Consider the following 24,261-nt stretch of genomic DNA (forward strand, 5'->3'; position numbering starts at 1 on the left):
TCGTTGTCATTCTGTCTGTTTCTGTGTATTTGTGCTGTTGTCCAGTTGGCATTTTCACTCCAAAATGACGGCTGTGCTACCGAAGCGCCACTTAGTGGCTGTTACCAAAAAAGCATCAGAGTTTCGCCTCTTGCCTTCTATACTCTTGGTATCTCTCAAAACGCTGAATGAGTTTATATTTAGCACAATTACAAGTTATGCACACTCACAAGTCCTCATCAGTGTTTCCCACACATAGACTAATTCGTGGCGGTGCGCGACAGAATCAACACCGGCCGCCACATGTTGCGTTTCGTTATTAATTTTTTTTTATGCTATTTAAAACATGCAGCATATTCGTTCAGCTGCATTTCCTTTCCCTGCTCTCCCTCCGTCTCCCTGTCACTCACGCATCTCGAACACACACACACACAGCCCCTCCAGGTGTGTTACCTCCAGGTTATTGTTTTTGTTGTTTTTGACCCATGTATCCTTGAATTGTAAAAAGGTTATGACAACCAAAATTTTAGATACCAGTGAAATTGAACAATTCTCTATTCCAATTTCAATACCAGAGCAGAAACTACTAATATAAATTTCAAAGATTATTAAAAAACAAGTAAACAGTAATGAAATAAACAGGCCTGAATTTCATTTTGGAAAATGGGGGGGAAATCCCCCATAGGTGATTCTTACGGGGGGGGGGGGGGGGGGGGGGAGTTTAGACCTTTTTTTTTTATTATTACATTTATCTCGCCTAAATGTATGCTCACTCATTGCATTTTTACAATGGGGTACTTTTGTTCTTAAGAATTTACACAACTCAAGGAAGCTTGATTTCAATATTTGAATTAAATTGAAAAAAGTAGCACAAACAAATACAATAGAATAAAGATACCAATAAAGAGAAATAAAGAGAAAAGTTTTTGCTTAGGTCTAACACTAGTATTCAGAAATACTACAGAGACTGAATAAAGTAATCAAATGTAAAATAACACTGGGTAGTATTTTAGTCCTGACTAAATTAAATACATAGGCTATTAATCCTGATTCCTTAAAATGAAAGCTATGTTTTGTTGTTTTGACAAACAAATTAATGACAGACACATATGGCTGCTGTCACTTTAAGAGCTAGTGCACGCCACGGATCCTGTTTTCATTATACGGTCACGTGCGATTTATGCTTACAGTGAGGAAAATAAGTATTTGAACACCCTGCTATTTTGCAAGTTCTCCCACTTAGAAATCATGGAGGGGTCTGAAATTGTCATCGTAGGTGCATGTCCACTGTGAGAGACATAATCTAAAAAAAAAAATCCAGAAATCACAATGTATGATTTTTTAACTATTTATTTGTATGATACAGCTGCAAATAAGTATTTGAACACCTGAGAAAATCAATGTTAATATTTGGTACAGTAGCCTTTGTTTGCAATTACAGAGGTCAAACGTTTCCTGTAGTTTTTCACCAGGTTTGCACACACTGCAGGAGGGATTTTGGCCCACTCCTCCACACAGATCTTCTCTAGATCAGTCAGGTTTCTGGGCTGTCGCTGAGAAACACGGAGTTTGAGCTCCCTCCAAAGATTCTCTATTGGGTTTAGGTCTGGAGACTGGCTAGGCCACGCCAGAACCTTGAAATGCTTCTTATAGAGCCACTCCTTGGTTATCCTGGCTGTGTGCTTCAGGTCATTGTCATGTTGGAAAACCCAGCCTCGACCCATCTTCAATGCTCTAACTGAGGGAAGGAGGTTGTTCCCCAAAATCTCGCAATACATGGCCCCGGTCATCCTCTCCTTAATACAGTGCAGTCGCCCTGTCCCATGTGCAGAAAAACACCCCCAAAGCATGATGCTACCACCCCCATGCTTCACAGTAGGGATGGTGTTCTTGGGATGGTACTCATCATTCTTCTTCCTCCAAACACGTTTAGTGGAATTATGACCAAAAAGTTCTATTTTGGTCTCATCTGACCACATGACTTTCTCCCATGACTCCTCTGGATCATCCAAATGGTCATTGTCAAACTTAAGACGGGCCTTGACATGTGCTGGTTTAAGCAGGGGAACCTTCCGTGCCATGCATGATTTCAAACCATGACGTCTTAGTGTATTACCAACAGTAACCTTGGAAACGGTGGTCCCAGCTCTTTTTAGGTCATTGACCAGCTCCTCCCATGTAGTTCTGGGCTGATTTCTCACCTTTCTTAGGATCATTGAGACCCCACGAGGTGAGATCTTGCATGGAGCCCCAGTCCGAGGGAGATTGACAGTCATGTTTAGCTTCTTCCATTTTCTAATGATTGATCCAACAGTGGACCTTTTTTCACCAAGCTGCTTGGCAATTTCCCCGTAGCCCTTTCCAGCCTTGTGGAGGTGTACAATTTTGTCTCTAGTGTCTTTGGACAGCTCTTTGGTCTTGGCCATGTTAGTTGTTGGATTCTTACTGATTGTATGGGGTGGACAGGTGTCTTTATGCAGCTAACGACCTCAAACAGGTGCATCTAATTTAGGATAATAAATGGAGTGGAGGTGGACATTTTAAAGGCAGACTAACAGGTCTTTGAGGGTCAGAATTCTAGCTGATAGACAGGTGTTCAAATACTGATTTGCAGCTGTATCATACAAATAAATAGTTAAAAAAATCATATATTGTGATTTCTGGATTTTTTTTTTTAGATTATGTCTCTCACAGTGGACATGCACCTACGATGACAGGGCTCGAAATTTACTTTTTTATTTGGTAGCACTGGTGCTCCCAACTTCAAAAAGTTAGGAGCACCAGCAAAAATTTAGGAGCACCCACCAAAAATTAAGGAGCACCACAACTACAAATTATATATTAACAGATTTTATTTCATCCTGTGGCCAAGATTTGAAATTTGGTCTTCTGGCTCTATATCATCTCACCCCGATGATATTGGCACATGATTTGTCATTTGACATAAATTTAGTGAAGGCAAGCTCTTCTTTGGCGATTGTGTATGCAGTGTTATATTCATAGACAGTATGGTTATATTTGACGTATCCTGCCAATTAAAAGCCTTAATAATCGAACCTGATGAACCTGATTTGTTTGCCACACACCTGTCCCTGCATTTTTTGCTTGGCACTTGGCACTCTATTGCTATTAAAATGCTGTATTAATCTTTGTTAATCTTAGTTAATAAAAATACAGCTGTTCATTGTTCATTAATGTTACTTCACAGTGCATTAACTACAGGGCTCCAGACTAACTTTTCCACTGGTTGCACTGGTGCTACCAACTTTCTCAGTTGGTCGCACCAGCACATGATTTGGTCGCACCAAATTGTTTTTTTTTTACAACATGGAATTAATCAATGCATGCTGATGAATAGTTGTCCTTATTTGCGTACCCTAGTTTTGCACTGATGTAAAAAGACTGACAGTGACACAAGACCTCATGTTGGCAAAATGGTTTAATCTTTTAAATGAAAACCATTCAAAATAACTATCAAAAAAACACCACGTATGTTTTTTAATGTTTGATTGTATTTTATTTAGTACTGTCAATCGATTAAAACAATTAACTAGCCTATTCGCGATTAATCACACTTAACATTAAAGGTTTTAATATATTTTTATATTGTAATAATTTCACATTTAATCTCCAAATTAATGTGAAACAACATAAAGTATATTTTAAATATTTGATCTATTAGGTAGGAAATATACATAAATTGAATAAAGTTACACCTCTCAGACTTCACTGTAATTTTCTCTGACTTTTTTCTTTGATTTGATTTTTTTACATTAATGTATCATAGAAGCGGGTTTATTAGGCTGCTGTCGCTTTAAGATCTGATGCACACAATGCGGATCTGGATCTGACAAGCATGCATCCGATGTTGTCAACTCTTTGCGTTCATTTAACACTTTTTAACTAATTTAATACTGTGCTTACGAGGATACTAGACCAATTGAACATTTTGGCATACTTTTGTGTGTTTTTGTCCGTTCAAGCGTGAAAGAGAAGCGGCTGCGCGCTGTCTGAAGCGGCATTCTGAGCGCATGAGTCCTGTGTGTGTGTGTGTGTGTGTGTGTTGCGTGTATCACACAGAGAGGAGATATAAAGACAGCGCGCCGCCAGTACAGATTTAAATTCTTATTTTTTGCGTTTTATCACGTTTGAATTGTTTATTAGCACTTGAATGAATGATAGCGTGATAAAATTACGGAAGAGTATTAGGGCCAAGCAATAATAAAAAAATAAAACCATCTCAAGATTAAAGTCATTATAATGCGAGATTAAACTCGTTAAATTTCGAGAAAAAAAGTCGAAATACAATCTTGAGAATAAACTCATTAAATATGGAGAATAAAGTCGTTGTGTTTCGAGAAAAAACTCGTTCAATTTCGAGAAAAAAACTCGTAATACAATCTTGAGAATAAACTCATTAAATTTCGAGAATAAAGTCGTTGTGTTTCGAGAAAAAAACTCGTTAAATTTCGAGAAAAAAAGTCGAAATAATCGTGACAATAAACTCATTAAATTTCGAGAATAAAGTCGTTGTGTTTCGAGAAAAAAAGTCGAAATGAAATGTAGAGAATAACGCATTCGATCAGAGTTCATTGCATACGAGGCTGAATCCAGTTACTTATTCGTTAGGCTACTTATTGACGCGCGGACCTCCCCTTTAAATGACGCGACGCTTCCTTAAGCACCCTGTGTGTATGGCATTGCTCGCACCAAGCTCTGTTAGAAATTAATGAAGAAATTCTGCATTTCTCAGCCATATGTAAGGGTGCGTTAAATCCGACTAAAGGGAGTAATAAAGCATATATTGATCTAGTGGAAACCGAAATATTGGCACAAATTTCTGTAGGCTACCAGGGTTTTTTTATGGACTAAAGTTTTAAATGGGACAAACAAATTCAGAGTCGCCTTATTGCGCCATCATTCCTACTAGTTGTGCATTTTCTAGGCCGCATCAGAGGGTGCGTTAAAGTGGACATTATCCCATTATAGAAGAGCTGTTGTCTAACGAAATCCAAATTTTAAGCAGTTAAAAGTGTACATTATTCCATGATAGTAGGCTACAGCTCCTCCTCTAGCCGACCTAGACGGCTTTGTTACTGAAAGAAAGTCTAAAAATATAGCTTGACTAAGTGATCCAACTCTGCCATGTCCTCTATCAGTAGGCTATGCAATGAACTCTGATCGAATGCGTTATTCTCTACATTTCATTTCGACTTTTTTTCTCGAAACGCAACGACTTTACTCTCGAAATTTAATGAGTTTATTCTCACAATTATTTCGACTTTTTTTCTCGAAATTTAACGAGTTTTTTTTCTCGAAACACAACGACTTTATTCTCGAAATTTAATGAGTTTATTCTCGAAACTAGTGCTGTCAAACGATTAAAATATTTAATCGCGATTAATCGCATTAATGTCATAGTTAACTCGCGATTAATCGCACATTTTTATCTATTCTAAATGTCTCTTGATTTATTTTTGTCCCATTATTTTTTTTCTCATTTTAATGCTCTTATCAACATGAAAAAAGCGGATTGGCTTGCTTTGTGCAGATTTTTTTATTATTAAAAACAACATTGGCAATACTGTGTTCAATTTCACACTAACATTCTCACTTGGAGCAAATAATCTATCACACAATGTAACACTGTCCATCAATAAAAGGGTGAAAGAAATCCTGACGAGGTCCTGATATTGACGAGGGTTTGGAGAATTTGCATCAGCTGTGTGTGTGTGTGTGTGTGTGTGTGTGTGTGTGTGTGTGTGTGTGTGTGTGTGTGGCCATCATCAAGTGGTGTTTCAGACTGGACGTACTGCGATGATGATAGCTCAGTTCACAACGACAAAACACACAGATCCCTTTGGTCTAGTCAATGGAACCATTTGGCAACTTTTTAAAAGTAAACTTTCCATTCAGAATCTTATTGGCATCCATTTCGGCTTCTCGCGCTCGTCATCCATTCAAAACGTAACGTTAACTTACTATTTGGCCAGCTCGCAAGCCCAAACAAGTGTGTGCGCGTGCCTGCTGTTTTGTTTCCGGTAGCTGCTAGATCTGCTTGCGCTTTGGTCGACGAAGCAACAAAACGTCCTCGTGCGGCGCAAGCCATTGAAATGAATGGGTTTCATAGAGCAGCGCCGCGCATGCCGCGTCCTGTTGCAAAAGCATGTGAAAAAAACTTCAAAGTTTGCTAGGCCAAAAAGACCATTAATCTCGCGCTAAAAAAATTAATCGCGTTAAAATGGGTTTGCGTTAACGCCGTTAATAACGAGTTAACTGACAGCCCTACTCGAAACACAACGACTTTATTCTCGAAATGTAATGAGTTTATTCTCAAGATTGTAGCCTATTTCGACTTTTTTCTCGAAATTTAACGAGTTTTTTCTCGAAACACAACGACTTTATTCTCGATATTTAATGAGTTTATTCTCAAGATTGTATTTCGACTTTTTTCTCGAAATTTAACGAGTTTTTTCTCGAAACACAACGACTTTATTCTCGATATTTAATGAGTTTATTCTCAAGATTGTATTTCGACTTTTTTTCTCGAAATTTAACGAGTTTAAGCTCGCATTATAATGACTTTAATCTTGAGATGGTTTTATTTTTTTATTATTGCTTGGCCCTAATCCTCTTCCGTATAAAATACTATAGAGCAGCCAATGGATGAAAGAAAAAATCTGATGCTGCATTAATTGATTTAAATATTTTTAACGCGTTTAACTGAAATAATTAATTGCATGCGTTAACGTGTTCATTTTGACAGCCCTAATTTTTGTATAATAAAACATAAACATAATATGTATTTGTTATACTCCTTTGCTCACTTGGTTCCTCCCTGTCCGCACCTGTGCCCTCGTCATCAGTTGTGTCTGAGGCTGTATGCTGGCTCGCTGGCTTGTAATTCCTGAATTCGCGCGTTTCACCATCAGTGTGCAATGCGCGTGACATGTACGTTCTTTAATAAATAAACTGCAAGTGTCTTGCGGAAGAACATTGTAGCCGGAGCTACTTCTCTCCGTTAATGTCTATGGCGAGCCGCGAGTCACGCAGGCACTGGGCAACTCCGCAGCCGAGCCGACCCCGGGATAAAATAATAAGAATATAAACACTTATTATAGGCGTACCGTAGTGATTCAGGATAAGTCAAAAACACTGTTTGGAAAATGGATTCATGATGTACTGATACAACGGCGTTCTGTTGCGCATGCGTGAATTTAACTGAGTTGTACATGACCATGCACTCGCACAAATGCGACCACATAAAATTTTAACTCGCACATTCTCAAAAAATGGTCGCATATGCGACCATTTTGGTCGCAGTCTGGAACCCTGAACTATATTAACAAATAATAAAAAAAATTAAAATAATGTAGGCTATTAGTAGCCCAAATGTTGAAATTAACATTAACAATGGTTAACAAATTAACAAAGTGCAGTTTATTAATAGTACAAGTTAACTGTGTTAACTAGAATTTAATAAGTGGAACATTATTGTAAAGTGTTACCGATTTGTTATACACCGATTCAGACGTCTCGTGAGTGTGTTGGACAGATCAGTTGTTTTAACCATTCATTAAAGTGAATTGGTTCAAATGAGTCATTAGTTCGCGAATCGGACGTGTCATTAGTGGACGTGTAGCATACGGCAAGTGTTGTGATTATCCCGGTAGTTTATTTTTTAGCACAATTCACACTCCACGGTAATTTAGGAGAAAAAAAAATCTCCGAATGCTCCACGTGAAACTTCGGTCTTCCGCCCTTTTTCTATCGTGTCAAATGATTTTGATTAATATGCGCGAGGGAGAGAGAGCAAGACAGCGCTCGTGTTGTTTGAAGACGTGAGAGTGCGCGCGCGCGGCCGGGGCTTTCTCTCGTCAAGCGCAGCAGTCACTCACGCACCGATCAAATAAGGCTTTGGCGGCCGCCAAAAAAAAATCAATGCAGGAAAAACCCCGGGATTGGTTATATAACGTTGGATAGAATGACGGTCCGGCCATCGCGTATCAGCGCACATAAGGTACACACTGTGAAGTAATTTGCAAACGTTTTTTAGAGAAATGAAAACAGGTCGCACCACAACCATTATTTGCACTCGCACAAATGCTCCCAAATATATTTTTAGGTCGCACAGATTAAATTTCAGGAGCATATGCGACCAAAATGGTCGCAATTTCGAGCCTTGGATGACAATTTCAGACCCCTCCATGATTTCCAAATGGGAGAACTTGCAAAATAGCAGGGTGTTCAAATACTTATTTTCCTCAATGTATTTAAGACATAACCGACTGTGTTTAGAGGATACTCACCAAGACCGAAATTGACATGATTTTCGCATGTTTTTGACTGTTAAAGCGATATAATCCACGAAAAATAACTTTTGTTACCCGCGAGCGGTTTGTGAGGCGGCTTTACTCTATGTATGTGTGCAGAGAAAAAAAACATCTCTCAGACACCGCGCAAGTACCGAAGAGTTTAAAATCGCGTGAATGTTTAAACTGGTAAGACTTAAAAAGACTTGCAAATGGTAAACTTTAGTTACTCATGATGCAATGCTGGCCCGATTATGCAAGTGACAATTCCGTCTATCACGACGCCATAACGCGAGAGTGTATTATCGCCGCCTGCAGCGCGCTTAACGATTGCCTTGTGCAACCCATTTTGAGAGACGAGAGATAGAAGATGCAGCACCGCTGAATCACACACGCTGTTTGTGAAATTGCGTCTCGCAGACAGATTTAAAATGACTGATTTGATTTTATAACCTGTGTGGATTAATTTACTAATACAACCTACATGGTACAGTGAATCAATGTTTGCGGGAATTTCCCGCATTATAAATGGCAGACCTGCGGGAATGATTAAAATTATGCGCAATACCCGCAATCCCGTGCCGAAATTCGAGCCCTGAATAATTAAACTACAAGCAATAACACAAATAAATAAATAAATACAAAGGAACAAAGATACTAATGAAATAACCAGTGCTTTAAGATTTTTATGGTAGGTCTAACAGTAGTTTTTTAAGTAATCAAATGTAAAATAACACTGCATATAATCTTCACTGTACAAATTAACCCTCTGGGGTCTGAGCTGTTTTCTGGGCCCTGGAGGTGTTCTGACATGCTCTGACATTTGTGGTTATTTCTGTTACTTGTGACATTTTCATGGCTAAAGTCTAATTACACTGTATTCAGCACAAACTCTGCTACAATAATATATCAGCAGCATGTATGTAAAAGTTTGTAGTTTTGAAATAATGACATTTATGCGTGGTTTGTGAAAATACAAAAAAAAATTCTCACTGAAATAAGGCCATGAAACCCATACTGATTATTTCTTCACAAGACTTTTGAAAATTGTATGACGTAGCCTAGAATATTTGCTCTAAAACTATGTGAAAATCACCCTGACTGCTCATTCAGAGAAGACAATATATTGATTTAAAATTTTTATGACATGTTTTGTGTGAGAAAGCTTTATGCAGAGGTCATTAATATGTAAGCTTTTCACACCTGTGAAAGACAAAGACCCTCCCCTAACGGCCCTATTAGGAGCTATCAGGCCCTGTCATTCTGAGCAACCTTTCACAAAGAATGAGGAGATTTAAAAAAGAATGGCTTTTAGATTGTTTAGATTTATTTACAACACAACATAATCCAAAGATACACAACAAATGACAAAAAAGCACTTATTGAAAACAATGATCCAAAGACAGAGACCTTTCTGCCATTCCTAAAAACTTTGTACATACCTTTCATTTCCAAGGTGTTTGATTTTCACTTTACCATGTTCATGTACAGAGACTCATGTGAATGTTGAAGTCAGCAGGACTCAGTGGCATCTGGGCCCTGAAAGAAAAAATGATACAGCTGAACATACTGATATCAAGAGAAAGGCCTGCACGATTTTTGGGAATAAATTTTAGATTTTTCTGGTTAAAATTGCTTTTTAAAATTCACAGAATACACACACACACAAATGTTTCCAACAATATATAATATAATGAACACCAGGTTTGTTGTGCCTTGTAGGCATAGGCTATGCACAGTGCTGCATAAAATAATAACAATAACAATAACCTATAGCAGCCTATAAATCTTCCAAAAGATTTCAGTAACAACTAAGCTAGAGAAAAATATATTGATTATCATGTTACTTCAAATGTTTCCATTCGTTATGATGATATGAAATTAGATAATAGTAAAAACATGAAGCCGTTTGGTGCGTTTTGCTTTTCAAACGCGATCGCGATCCAAAATATGATACATTCAAACCAGGGATGGAAATTAACTTTTTTGTCCACCGGCCACTGTGGCTGGTGGATTTCAAAATCTACCAGCCACTCAATGTTTTTACCAGCCACTTTCTTGTTTTTAACCGACAATGTGTAACTGCATGTGAAAATTAATACTACAAGATCTACAATACTTAAGCAGTTTATTTAATCTCAAGTCTCAATGAAATACTGACATTTTCTCTTTCTCTCTTATACACTCTTCCTCTCTTATATATATTTCTCTTTTTTACCTGGATGTGGCATTTGGATGATTCGTGGTCTTTTATGGCTTCCAGTTTTAGGTTTTTAGTCCCAACAATGAAACTATTAGGCCCTGTTTACACGAGAACGCTCGCGGGTGAAAACGTAAAAATATTTTATCAGATGTGCCTTTCGTTTAGACGGCGACGGCGTTTTGGGGGCTTAAAAACGCAAAAAAGTGAAACTAGGGGTGGGCGATATCTCGATATTTACGATATATCGAGATATTTTTTAAACTCGATATGGATTTTGACATATCGTATATATCGATATATTGTTTATATTTAATTCTGATTTCGCCACTTTGCTTGTTTGCCTTCTCTGTGTTGTGCTCGCCCCCGCCCTCCTCCGCCTCCTTGCTTTTGTTCCCCCTCCCCTCGCGTGTTGTCTCATTCAACCAAGTCCCCCGAGTCCGGTCAGGCACATCAATCTTTCCCCGTCCAGCGAGTGCTTGAAGTGCGTCAGAAACAGCGCGCGCGCGATCAGTTGTTGTTGGTCGTCGTCGCCTCTCGCCGCATTGCTTTTGTTTGAGGGCGCTTAACACACTCACACTTAACATGCTCCCCTGTAGAAACGGGCCTGGCAGCTCGCGCCAGGTCTAGACACGGTGAAAGTTTCCTGATTGTGTCGGATGGCCAAATTTACATGACACATTACAGTGTTTCCCACAGAATTAGATTCTATCTGCGGTGGTGTGGTGTTTGGGGGGGGGGGGGGATGATTAAGTTAAATATATATATACAGGGTTTTTCTTGGCTCAAAATGAGGCAGAGGTGGTAAAATCCTAATAATGTATTTCAATAATAAGGTAATTAAATTAGTATTTTTTAGGGATGTCCCGATCCGATCACGTGGTTTCAGACTCGATCGGAATCGGCCGTTATCTCCCAATCAGGACTCGGATATATTTGTATATATATATTCACATTATTTTTTAACACATCTATAGTTATGCGGTGGCACAGAGTTACGCCGTTTTCACACTGTACGCGTTAGCAGCTTAGGAGCAGTGTATATGTATGGTGAGCAGGAGCAGGACACGCGCGTTTTGCTTTCACACTGGCAGCGTTTGTCACGCGCGGCTGAACTGAACTACAGACAGAGTTCTATAATGGATAAGTTGGCATTGCTTTATTTCGTTTTCAAATACATTTAAGAGAAAATACTTGTCAAGAAGCTTATTTTATTAATAATTTCATTCATATAACTTTTGGTTCATCTTTGTTTTTATTGTTCTGGCAACAAGTTTGTTTTTGGATATTTGTTTTCTTTTTAAATTGCTGTTGGTCATTTGATTGACTGTTTAAAACACAATAGATATCATCAATGAACTTTTTGGATAAAACTGCGGTGTATTTTGGCCATGATCAATGCATTGTCACTTTAATTCAGCGTAAGCGTCGCAGCAGAAATAGACTCGGCGCCGAAACCACCGCTGCACTGCTGTTCACGCGACGCTCCTGCTGGACGCTCACGCGCTGCTCCTGCTCCCGGTGTGAAAGCACATGATTAACATGGACGCTGAAAAAAATACGCGCTGCTCACGCGCCGCTCACGCTTGCGGTGTGAAAGAGATTAGTTAGGAGTGCAGTTCCTAAAAGCACATTACCGGCTTTGCAAACACTATGGCACTTTTATTTTTTATTTGTTTACATGCCTGCTGGGTATTTTAAGTTGAGGTGCTATTTGTTTATATATTAGACTTTTTTATATTTACTGTTGCAAAAAGTGAAGAATTTATGTTATTTATTACTTGATTGTTCAAGCTTCCTCACAGAAGTGCTCTGTTTGTTAACAGAGTTGTTGAATGTTAAAATAAGGTGAATTAAATAAAAAATAAGGAACATCCTGGATCTGTTTTTTTCGCTCTTTCTTTATTCTTTATTTATGTATTATAGAAGTATCGGATCGGGACTCGGTATCGGCAGATACTCAAAATCAAATGGCTCGGACTCAGACTCGAGGGCAAAAAAACCTGATCGGGACATCCCTAGTATTTTTCATAGATCATCATATAGCCTAATGTGTTTCCCACATCATTTTTGTGGGTGGAGCCTGGTACCTCTAGGGGGGTCCGGGGGCATGCCCCCCCGTAAGAAAAATTTGTACATTTTAAAGATAAATTCATTAATCTGGTGCACTTTGAGTCACCCGAATCCACTATTAAAAATACATAATCCACCCGCAAACCACCCATATTCTTTGATTTAGATATCTGCATCTGATCATCACATTACAATTATTCAAATTCTCAAAAGTTTAAAATAAAAGTTCTTCTTTTGCCAAAATTACATTTCCTTAATAGCCTAAACAGAGACTTTACTCCCTTCAAACTTAAATTGTCAATGTTTCATTACATCACTGTTTGAAAACACTCGGAATAATTTTTTGTACCTTTATAAAAGGCATTTTTTCCCTAAATGTTTGCTCCATCTTTCATTTCAAAGTCTTAAATTTGATCAATATATTCAATTAAAATAATAAGACACTAGGCTGTTACCAATCAAATTAAATAATTTACATTGTAAAATTATAACTGTATTAAATGAGATTATTTTAAATATTTTTGAATATACAAATAAGGAATGTTGAAAAGAATGATACTTTATGAAACTAAACCGCCAGTAGGAGGCGGCAGGCGACCTTCTTAATGAGCGAGTCATTGAGTCATTCATTCAAACGATTCGTTCAATCGGCTGATTTATTCAGAATGAAGCAGTTTATGAATAGTTAATTGAATCTTTGACTCAACCGATTCGTTCAAAACGCTGAATCATTCAGTAATGCTGCTGCAACAAGTGTTGCTGTGAGATGCGCGGTGGTTCTGCTGTGATCTTTGTTTGGAACTATTTTCGCTGCAGCTGAAACAGAACAAAAGCAGTCATTGCGTCTAAAATGTAAGTGACTTAATTTTAACTATTTGTTTATTGAACTGTTATGAAATCAGTCTCTGTTTCAATCTTGATGGCATTCAGGAAAACAGCTCTCTGGTTGTGTGTAGCCTAGGCCCTAGGCTATATATTGTTTCTTAACTATAATATGTTATAAATAACTGCTTGAGCCTCAACAGCGCAACTTTGTTACCGTCAGTACATTAGGTAGGACTATATTATTATCAACTATATAGGCTATCAATCGCCACTTACATTAAATGATATAAAACAGAATAATCCTCACGGTTTCGGTGATTCCCTAGTTATTTTTTATTTTATATTAAAAATTGTTTTAATCAGGGCATTTGTCCGGATTGGCTACAATTCTCTCTCACTTTTCCCTTCAAAAAAAAAAGAAAAAAAACACACGTGTCCCGGACACAGTCTATGGTCCCGGACAAACGCTTGTCCGGGACCATAGACTGTGTCCGGGACAAGTGTGTTTTTTTTCTTTTTTTTTGTCGATATTGTCGAGCCCTGATATGTTTTCCTTGATTTGTTTTCCCTGAAGAGAATTACGTTGTTGAAAACGAAAGTAAAAGAGTCACGCACGTTCATTGCGTTTTACCGTGATGAGAGTTCCGTGTCTTTATTAAACTCAACACATTATAATGATTTATCTGTCATCCACCCTCGATTAATTGGAATGGAATATTTTTATTACTTGGCCCGCCCGACCCACGGATTATCCGCGTAGCACTATACGTTTTGAAAATGGACACAAGCGGTAACCGCAACAGAACCGTCACGCTGGGAAAAGTGTATCTGACCATGACTGTCTGTCCGAGTTTTGTCGAGAGCAACAGTGTTCATTACTAACCATTCAACTCCGGATTGATTCTGGAATCTTCGCTGGGGGAATAAGCATTAAGCACCGGCAACAATCCGTCCTCTAACTAACGCATGCTCATGTTTTGATTCAGATCGTGCTCGAAGAGGAGGGGCTAGTCGTGCCTCCGTTGTCAGTTTGTGAGAGAGAGAGGGAACAAGCAGCGCGCAGCTCTACAATAAAATACAATTTTACCTATATTAAAAAAAAAATCTGAATCAATCCGTGGCGGTCAGCGTTGATATTGTGGCGGGCCGCCACAAATTAATGAATGTATGGGAAACCCTGATATAATATAATAATATCTGGTATACAGCTCCTATTTTAGACACACCCATTCAATAAGAACAGGTCTACAATGGCTTGGTGACACAGAGAGCAGTGAATCATTCTTAGTTAATTAGTTCTAATCTAATGTATCTGAAATAACAACTAATTTGTTTTTAATTCATTTTTTCAGCTGTTTTTCAACTCTACTGTCACAGGACTCATCTTCACAAGATACTGTCTTGATTTGATCTTCGTCCTTAACATCATTTCACGGTTTTACATTGGATATGAAATCCATGGAGTGGTTATAACAGACCCCAAAAGAGCCCGGAAAAAATACCTCAGGACTTGGTTTTTATTGGATCTCTTGTCTGTTTTACCCCTTGAAACAATCAAAATAGCTACCTCAGGGCTGAGGTTTATGAATGCAAATAGATGTCTGAGAGTGTTCAGATTGTTTGGCATGATATGTAAGTTATTTATTTATATACTTTATATAATTTATCATGCAATTCAGATATATTCACCGGTTAATGTTTTTTGTTTGTTTCTAGCCTCGTTCAGTAAGGAACCAGACACCAACAAACTTCATCTGACGATTTTCAAATCGTTTTCCATTATGGTCCTGTGTATACAGACCTCAGCCTGCCTTTGGTAAGCCTGATAAATGAACAAATACTCTACTCTTGAAAGGGTCCTTTTCATTATTGTTTGATTTATCCAAAGATATTGGCATAGAACTGTTTTACTTTTCTTTATCAATAATGCAGCATTCTCTCTCTCTTTCTTTTTTAATGTTATTTTTGATTCCAAGATATCTCAAAGAAAACATTGCACAGCTAAAAAGTAATGTTGTCTTGTTCCTTCAGGTTTCATCAGGCATGTGATGCAACTTATGATGGTCATGTCAGGTACTGCCCCAAACAGGATAACTGGTTGCAGCTGCTACCAGATTGTAAGGGTTTTTTTCCCATTCCATTCCCAATAACATATAAAAAGTCCATTCTTTTTTTAGAGGGGAGCCAAAAAACTAAAACTGCACTATGGAAGATTTTTGTTAAAAATCGATTAAATTTAATTATTAGGCAAATTCAAAAAACCTTACCCCTGTTCACCTAGCCTGACTTCGTCATACTCATATTCTAGTCAGAATGTGAGTCTGATACTGCTCCATAGAGATTTGATTATGGGGCGTGTCTCAACCGAAACAGGAAAAAAAACAACTCTGCACTCAATTGGATAGACCTACAACCAATCAGAGCAACGGAGTAAATGACGCATGTTCTTCATTCATATTTTCAACCAACAAAAGGTCGCGGCTCACTGTTCCTCTTTTAAAATGAATGCGCTGTGGATATCTTCTATAACAGACGCGATGGTGGAATCTACACATGATGTTTCATAAACAAAGTTCGGGAGGAGCACGTACAAATAATCAATCCAATATCAACTTGTCATCAAACAATACCATGTCTAACGTTACCCCTATCTATCAGCATGAGGAAGCATATTCACTCTGTCAACTTACCTAACAGTCCTTGACAGTTTTTCAGCATCCCTCCACCACCCCGAATCCTCACTCTTGTCTTGTTCTCTCACAACCAGGAATACGGGGGGAGTATGACTACCGAGCCCACAGCCCTCTCCTCGGACAGCACGTCATATACGCATTTATTCTATCTGACTTATTTGTGTGAACTCGTTAAATCTCATATACGCATTTATCCTACGTTAAATCTCATATACGCATTTATTCTATCTGACTTATTTGTAAGTGTGAACTCGTTAAATCTCAATTCGCCAGCTGCAGTCGTCTTTGTTGTAAACTAATTCAACCCAACCGCTCTTTGATGACGTGGGTGATTACGTAACCGCAGATCATCTGTCCATCATCGATTAAAGCCCGCCCTGGCAATTTGATTGGCTCGGCCTTTTGGGAGCCGGGCATAATTACTCCTCAACGGATCGAGTCCAGACCGAACTTCCCGACCAAAAAATGTTGTGGGCGGGGTTCGGGCTGGCACCCAGGCTACTGTTCACCATGTTAAAGGCACAAAATGTAAGATCTTTGGATTAAAATATCCAAAAACCTCTAGAACAATGTTATATTTTTTGTTGACTTGTGTACTAACATTATCCCAAATGTTCAGTAGCACCTCACTGCAGTGCACGAGATCCAGGGGGCGGAGTTGGATCCAAATCTAAGGGGTGGAGATTGGTAGGTTTAGGGGTGGGTTTAGGGATCAGGGGGTGGAGATGGGTAGGTTTACGGGTGGGTTTAGGGATCAGGGGGTGGAGATGGGTAGGTTTACGGGTGGGTTTAGGGATCAGGGGTGGAGATGGGTAGGTTTACGGGTGGGTTTAAGGATCAGGGGGTGGAGATGGGTAGGTTTACGGTTGGGTTTAGGGATCGGGGGTGGAGATGGGTAGGTTTACGGGTGGGTTTAGGGATCAGGGGGTGGAGATGGGTAGGTTTACGGTTGGGTTTAGGGATCGGGGGTGGAGATGGGTAGGTTTACGGGTGGGTTTAGGGATCAGGGGGTGGAGATGGGTAGGTTTACGGGTGGGTTTAGGGATCGGGGGTGGAGATGGGTAGGTTTACGGGTGGGTTTAGGGATCGGGGGTGGAGATTGGTAGGTTTACGGTTGGGTTTAGGGATCGGGGGTGGAGATGGGTAGGTTTACGGGTGGGTTTAGGGATCAGGGGGTGGAGATGGGTAGGTTTACGGGTGGGTTTAGGGATCGGGGGTGGAGATGGGTAAGTTTACGGGTGGGTTTTGGGATCAGGGGGTGGAGATGGGTAGGTTTACGGGTGGGTTTAGGGATCGGGGGTGGAGATTGGTAGGTTTAGGTATATGTAAGGTAGGAGGAGTTGGATATGGATCCAACTCCTCCCCCTGGATTTCATGTTCTGCAGTGAGGACCATCTCCAAATGTTTCCAACAATGTTTAAATTTAGAGATATCATCTATTTTTACCAGCGTAACCTTAATATATTACGGGTTACACCAATAAGGAGTAAATTAAGCAAAGTTTAGAGCTAATAAAGGATTTTTTGATCTGGATTTGATTTTAAATCGAGTTGTGTTGCACCATTTAATTTTAAATACAGATTAACAAATCAGGGTTAAGAATTCTAACCTGTGATTAAAACCTTCACTTACGATTAATTTTCTCGGCCATGATGGATTAGCCATTGTAATTAAACAGCAACAATGTTAATATTCCATTTCCTTATTCATTGACCACCAGAAACTCTCTCCCTCTCTGACATAAGTAGCTCTTGCCGATAAAGGAAATAAACCTGTAAAATGTAAGCTGTCTTTATAAACCTTTAAGTTTTTTAACGTAGAAAACGTTACTGATCAAACAGGTAATGAAAACATTGTGGTAGTGCGTGCGGATTTAATAAGCCCTGAAATATATTTATAGTATCAATTAATGGCGTATTATGGCAGCATAACATATGACAAAACAACCGAGATAAGAAAAAAAACAACTGGCATGATTCACGGAGTGACTAACTCTGCTCTCGGTAGCGTCGCACTGTCCGTTTGATCGCCACGCGTGGAGCGGGGATGAACGAGAGGCGTGGCAGTGAATACTGGTGCTCACCTCATCATTACCCATATATTAAATATATTAAAATATATTACTCTAAATATATTACTAAAATGGGAATTTACAACATGGTATGATAAATGATCTGTGGGGTATTTTGAGCTGAAACTTCACAGACACATTCTAGGGACACCTGAGTCTTATATTGCAAAAAGGGGCATAATGGGTCCCTTTTAAATCTCCCTGTGACATGTTTCTGGATGATGATTTTTAAATGCCATGTTTTTTTCCTACAGTTTCAGCCAATACGACAGGAGTTACAGACATGGAGTTCTATGCTACATCGTTTTACTGGTCATCCATTACACTGTGCTCCATAGGGTGAGAATTGTCATTGTTATTTGCTATATACAGTGTGCTACAGTATTTGACCATTGAATTATCTTATATATTTTCTAAAATAGTTTTTCCTTGGCTTTTTAAAAATCAGTTGTAAATCATATCATCCTTATAAACAAGATATTCAAAGCAGTGATATGAAACACAGATGCAAGTATTATAGGGAAGATTTATGCATCTTTTTAATAAATAAATAAAAAATAAATACATTTGTGATGATTTTCATGACCATTCACACATTTACTCCTCAAATTAATTTAACCCAAAAACTAATTCTGTCACCACTTATCGTTTAGAATTTTCACGTTTGGGCGAACAATCCCTTTAATGTAATGTGAAAAGTTCTACAAGAAATTGATTTACAAAAAAAAAATCTTTAAATATACTTCCTTTAAAAAAATGGATAAAGACTTTTCGTTAATATAAATAAAAGAAATAAATGAAAAATAAATTGTGACCATGCAATGCCGTAGTTGCGTTGTCAATTACTACGTCATGAAATTAAATAAAAGTAAAGTACAAAAAAATCACGTAACTGGTACTTTGTGTGTTTGCTGGGATTTGCATGCAGGTTTTATGTTAATTCTGTTCATCAGGATCGGTGGGTTGCGGTTTAATATGAGTCCCATGGGCAAACCAGTTCAGAACAATGATGTAAAGGACATGAATCACGAAATGTAATATAAGGAAAAAATTTAAATGCATTCTTAAAATGCTCATGTGCTCCACGTAATGTGCATTATCCTCCACAGAATGCAGTGTTTCCAATTAAATACATAAACTCTGGCAGCCCAATACAGTCTAATCTGTCCCACCACATCTTCATAATGAACCAAAAATATTTGTATACTTCTCATATTAACATAAAAGGGCTTTTTGACACGGCGCTTAACTTTAACGTTATTGTTGTTCTAAACACCGCTTTTAACCCTGGGTAAAGGAGTGTTTCACATTTGTAATTTTGATGTTGGGTTAGCGGTGTTAACTCCGCATTGCGGTGCCAAACTTATACAGTGTGAAACGATGCGGTGTTAGAATGTAACTAGATGCTTAGCAACCGACAACGAATCGCGTGTCTTATATTTACACACTTTGGGCAGTCATGGAAACACTGCAATGTATATAAACAGTCTTTTCTGCATATGATAGGAAAAATGTCAAATGGCGATGGAAAATGCGTGAAGAAACGAGTGAAGAAGAGACCGTTTCATTCTTACTTTTATAGTTTTCGAAAAATTCACTTAAAAAACCTCCCTTGATATTACAGTCAGCAGTGTGTAATATGAGTACACGCAATGCTAGAGCCTTTATGTAAACAGGTCACGTGCTGCGTTTGTCCAGTCAGTAACAGCAAATATGAAAATAAGGACTTTAACCCAGGGTTTAGGAATGTGCAGTGTGAATCAGCAGCTTATGAATACCCAGGATTAACTGTTAACCTCGAGTATTGTGTCTTTTCTCGTTAAAAGACATTATTTCATCATATTGTCTCATTAAATATATTGAACAGCTTTGGAGATATACATGCCACAAATTTGGAAGAGGCCACAATTGCATCACTTGCGATGGTGGTTGGATTTCTTGCCTTTGGAATCAGCATGTCTGATATGAGCTCAGTTATAGGCAACATGATGGCACAAAGAGGAAGATTCTACAATAGAATGGAGGCTGTACATCACTATATGGTTTGTAATAAGAAGATTTTAGACTTTCATCTGTCATTTCTACTAGTAATTTTATCTTTATTTTCCCCTTTTAATCAAAGAGACATATGGAATTGCCAGAGAAAATCCAGACGTGGGTGCACGACTATTATTACGATCTTTGGTACCACCACAGGGGTCGTGTCATTCAAGGACTCCTGGATGATCTCCCAGTTGTCCTGCGTACAGATGTTTCAAGTTGGTGCCACAAATCTCTGATTAAAAAGGTGAGTAATTAATAAATTGTCTCAGGCCATAATAGCACATAATAATAATGTTTTTGATTAACTGTTGATACAATTACAAAGACTTTTTATGTATATCATAAAGTGGTTATCCATCTTTCTAGGCCAAGTTGTTCAGAGACACATATTCAGGCTTTAAAGGGGCTTTGTCACTGAAATTAAAAACCTACATGTACAGTCCTGGACAAATTCTGGCTGAAATTGGACAAATTAATCAAAATATGTATTACATTAAGCATGGACATCTACAGGTATGCCTAACATAAGTCTCTGAGGACATCTGAGGACAATGATTTATTAAGTTTTGAAGTACAAGGTTTTCTGAACTCATTTGCTCTATTTTTCAGGTTCTAAGGGAGAATGGGGATGAGATAGCAAAACTGCTACCTGGTACATTGTTTGGAGAGGTATGACGCTCAGATCCATGTTCTCAATATTCTATATATGATTTACTAAAATATCATAGTTTAAAATATACTGAATTATTATATCCTAAAAACATTTTAGTCTAAAATGCTAGTTTCAAACTGAAAATATATATATAGGATTCCCGCGAATCCTTATAAAAGTTTTAAATCAGATTTTTAAAATGTAAGGCCATGAAAAGTCTTAAAGTCTTATTTTTACGTATGAAAGGTCTTAAAGTTTAGATGACTCTTTGACTTAGACGTATCTAAATGCTTTCCAAATTAAAACTATCTAATTAGCGTGCCGTACGGATTATTTTTTATTATTCTATCTTTGTGGATTTGCTTGTTCACGTGACATTTTGCGTCATTCGCGGCAGCATTAGCCTACGTCTGTCTCCTGCACGCGAGAGGAGAGAGGGGGAAGAAAGTTGGTAAATGGCTAAATGAGGTTAAAAGTTCAATTGTAAGTTCATTCTTTATGTGCTTAGGAGTGTGCGATATGTATTGTCTATGATGATATTGTCAGGCCTGATAGCGCTCCGGCGCCACGCCGGATTCCCGGCGTACAGACGTGTCTGCGAAAAAAAAAAAGAAATCAGGTTCGCGTTCGCGTGATCTGACAATTCCCAAGATCTGAGAGGCGCTTTCACTAAACCACACCAGTAAGCCTACTTCAGCCAATCGGTAATAGGGTAGGGGCTGGTCTTGGGTTTTGGTCAATCAGATTGAATCAGCAGTCACTCCATGTGCGAATTTGTGTTGTGTTTCCCAGACACTACGAATGTGTTTCCCACACTGGCAGCGCGAAACGTAGCCAAAGTCATGGAGTGCAACTTTATGAAGCCAGGGGAAGACACCAAACTTGTCAATAAAGGCATAAAGAATAAATGGTCTTGGATAGAGGAGGTGGGTAGAGACGAAAAGCCCTTTGGAAGCTGGTGTCAAAAACTCCGGCAACCAGGAGCATGTTTCTGCACTTTCTGCGCAAGGAAAATATTATATGGAACTAGCGGGAAAAAAGTGCTGCCACGACACGAGTATTAGACCCTAGTCATCAAGCAGCTGTCCGAGCAATTCAACACACCTCACGTTTGCAGGGTTCCCGCGGGGTCTTAAAAAGTCTAACATTCTGAACTTTAAATTTAAGGCCTTAAAACGTCTTAAAAACGGCCAGATTTTCATCCGCAGTCTTAAATTTCATTTAGTCAGGTCTCAAAAAGGTTTTACCCTCGTTCATTTCCAGAAACGCTGGCCGCAGAAAGTTATTACAAAGTAGAAAAAAGTATCGAGTCGTAGCCTACAAAGCAGAGCTTTAGAGCAGGGGTCTCCAACACGTCGCTAGCGAGCTCCAGTAGCTCGTGGCCTGATTTGAGGTAGCTCACCAACAGGCCGTTCACATATCGCGTCTTTTGCGCGCTCAAGGTCATTCAAATGTAGGCGCGAGGTAAGCGCGCTCATAATTGAAGCGACGCGCTCGTTTTTTTCCAGGCTTTTTTCGGTGGTGGAAATCCATTAGCCACTAAAACTTTTTTGTCGTTGTGGAGAGCGCAGTGCATGGTTGCATAGCAACGACAGACGCCACGGGAGAATTGGACCTAATTTTACTATTAATATAAAAGATAAGCTAAAGTGCATTGTAATTGTCAGTAATTTATCTTTTTTGACTCATTCTTTTTATAAATAATCATTTAAATTTTGAAATATGTGAGGTTTATCTTTTTATAAAAAACTTTTTTTGTCAAAACTTTTTGAACTTGTACATGTTTGTATATAACATGTTGCAAGACACTTAAAATCTGGCTATCATTTTTAAAGGTTATTATTTTAATGTTTATGTAAACAAAAAGTGCATATTGATGCTTATTTTATTTGTTATTTGCTGGTTTTTGACATAAAACTTGGTGAATTGATTTCATTGTGTAGTATTAGTACTTTTTGAACAGGATTCTGTGATAACCGTGATCATTTTTGTCACTATAATCATGAAATGAAATGTTCATGCCATTTCATCTCTAGTTATAATCAACTAAAATCAAAAAAATCAAAAATTCATCATCAAATTATGTGTTTTTTACAGTATAATATGCAAAGTACAATTTTCTATAAAAAAAATTATATCTGATTCTGTTCACACGTTGTTGGGTGTGGAAGGTTACTAATGTGATTGCTTTATCTGTAAATTAAATTAATGCTTTTTCAATTACTGAATTCATTGAAATAAAATGAATTCTTTGATTTGAATATTTTTTCAATTTCAATCTTTATGGTCTTAAAATGTCTTAAAAAGGTCTTAAATTTGACTTACTGAAACCTGCTACTGTAATATAGGCTTGTATTGGGTTTGTTCATCTCATGTCTGAATGATGTCCATTTATATCCACAAAAGTCACCAGAATCTATCATTTAAGGGACTATTTATCAAAATGTTCTCCTAGGGGAGCACACCCCTGGATCACGCTTGACAATTATGTTGATCAGGGCATATATCTTGGCTTAGGGGCCCGCTTATCTCCCAGGGAAAAAAGTTCAGGCTCAGGATTTTTTTCTACTATCACCCCTGTATTGTAATCATTGTTTTAGCGATGTACGAGGCACTGCGAGCTGACGTCGCATTTGCTTTAACTTTTTCATCGCATTTTCATCACTGCGTGATGTGTGCAGTTATAGGTCCCCAAATTAGTTTTTGTTTTATATATATATATATATATAAATATTAGAATATTACATGAGCAAGAGTGCCGTTTTCCCGTGCACAATTGCAAATGTGATATATTTAAACAGTTAAATATAGAATATTTCGCCGATGAGAATTTCAAAATGAAACCGTAGCAGAGTCTCCATGCAACAGACAGCGATGATTTTTTTTTAGGGATACACCGAAATGAAAATTCTTGGCCGAAACCAAAAACCGAAAAAGAGGAAACCAAGGCCGAAAACCGAAACACCGAAAGAAATTATGCCAATTATTAGTACCATTGCATTTATGGCTATGACTGTGTACTAACTTTACTAAAATCAAGGCATTGCATAACTTAATATTAAAGTTTCAAAGAATAAATCAATTACAAATTATGCAAATATTTATTTAGCACATTGCAACAATGCACAGAATAAAATAAAATTCAAACTAAAATGTTTAACTTGACCCCACTCATGTGTACATTAAATAATAATGTACAGGCCTACTGGCCTGCAGAAAGGTTTTAAAAGTAAATGTAATGTAAATTTAGGTCAAGTGCATTTCAAATTTTTCTCTGTTGGACTACTACAAGAAAGTGCATTCAGAACAAGTGAACTATATGCTATATATTACTATGTGCTCATGGACGTGAGTTGCAACAACATTAAACAGCTAAGGTAAACACACCTCTGAGAAATGTTGTCTGCTCGGCA

General features: G+C 38.1%; 1 protein-coding gene across 3 annotated transcripts in view; it reads left to right on the top strand.

Moving 5' to 3' along the window:
- The window catches only part of cngk (cyclic nucleotide-gated potassium channel), a 151,016-nt gene that overhangs the window by 2,161 nt on the left and 124,594 nt on the right, over positions 1 to 24,261 (top strand). For 2 of the 3 annotated variants that reach the window (XM_079847067.1, XM_079847068.1), the window contains exons 3-10: positions 14,742 to 15,021; positions 15,106 to 15,205; positions 15,421 to 15,506; positions 18,408 to 18,492; positions 20,021 to 20,195; positions 20,276 to 20,440; positions 20,563 to 20,709; positions 20,806 to 20,865. In XM_079847067.1, the coding sequence (XP_079703193.1) occupies positions 14,742 to 15,021; positions 15,106 to 15,205; positions 15,421 to 15,506; positions 18,408 to 18,492; positions 20,021 to 20,195; positions 20,276 to 20,440; positions 20,563 to 20,709; positions 20,806 to 20,865 (1,098 nt within the window). The remainder of the gene's footprint in view (positions 1 to 14,741; positions 15,022 to 15,105; positions 15,206 to 15,420; positions 15,507 to 18,407; positions 18,493 to 20,020; positions 20,196 to 20,275; positions 20,441 to 20,562; positions 20,710 to 20,805; positions 20,866 to 24,261) is intronic. The other variant, XM_079847069.1, reaches the window with a different exon arrangement.

Source organism: Squalius cephalus (assembly GCF_949319135.1).
Source record: "Squalius cephalus genome assembly, chromosome: 17".
In the NCBI taxonomy this organism is placed as follows: Eukaryota; Metazoa; Chordata; class Actinopteri; order Cypriniformes; family Leuciscidae; genus Squalius; species Squalius cephalus.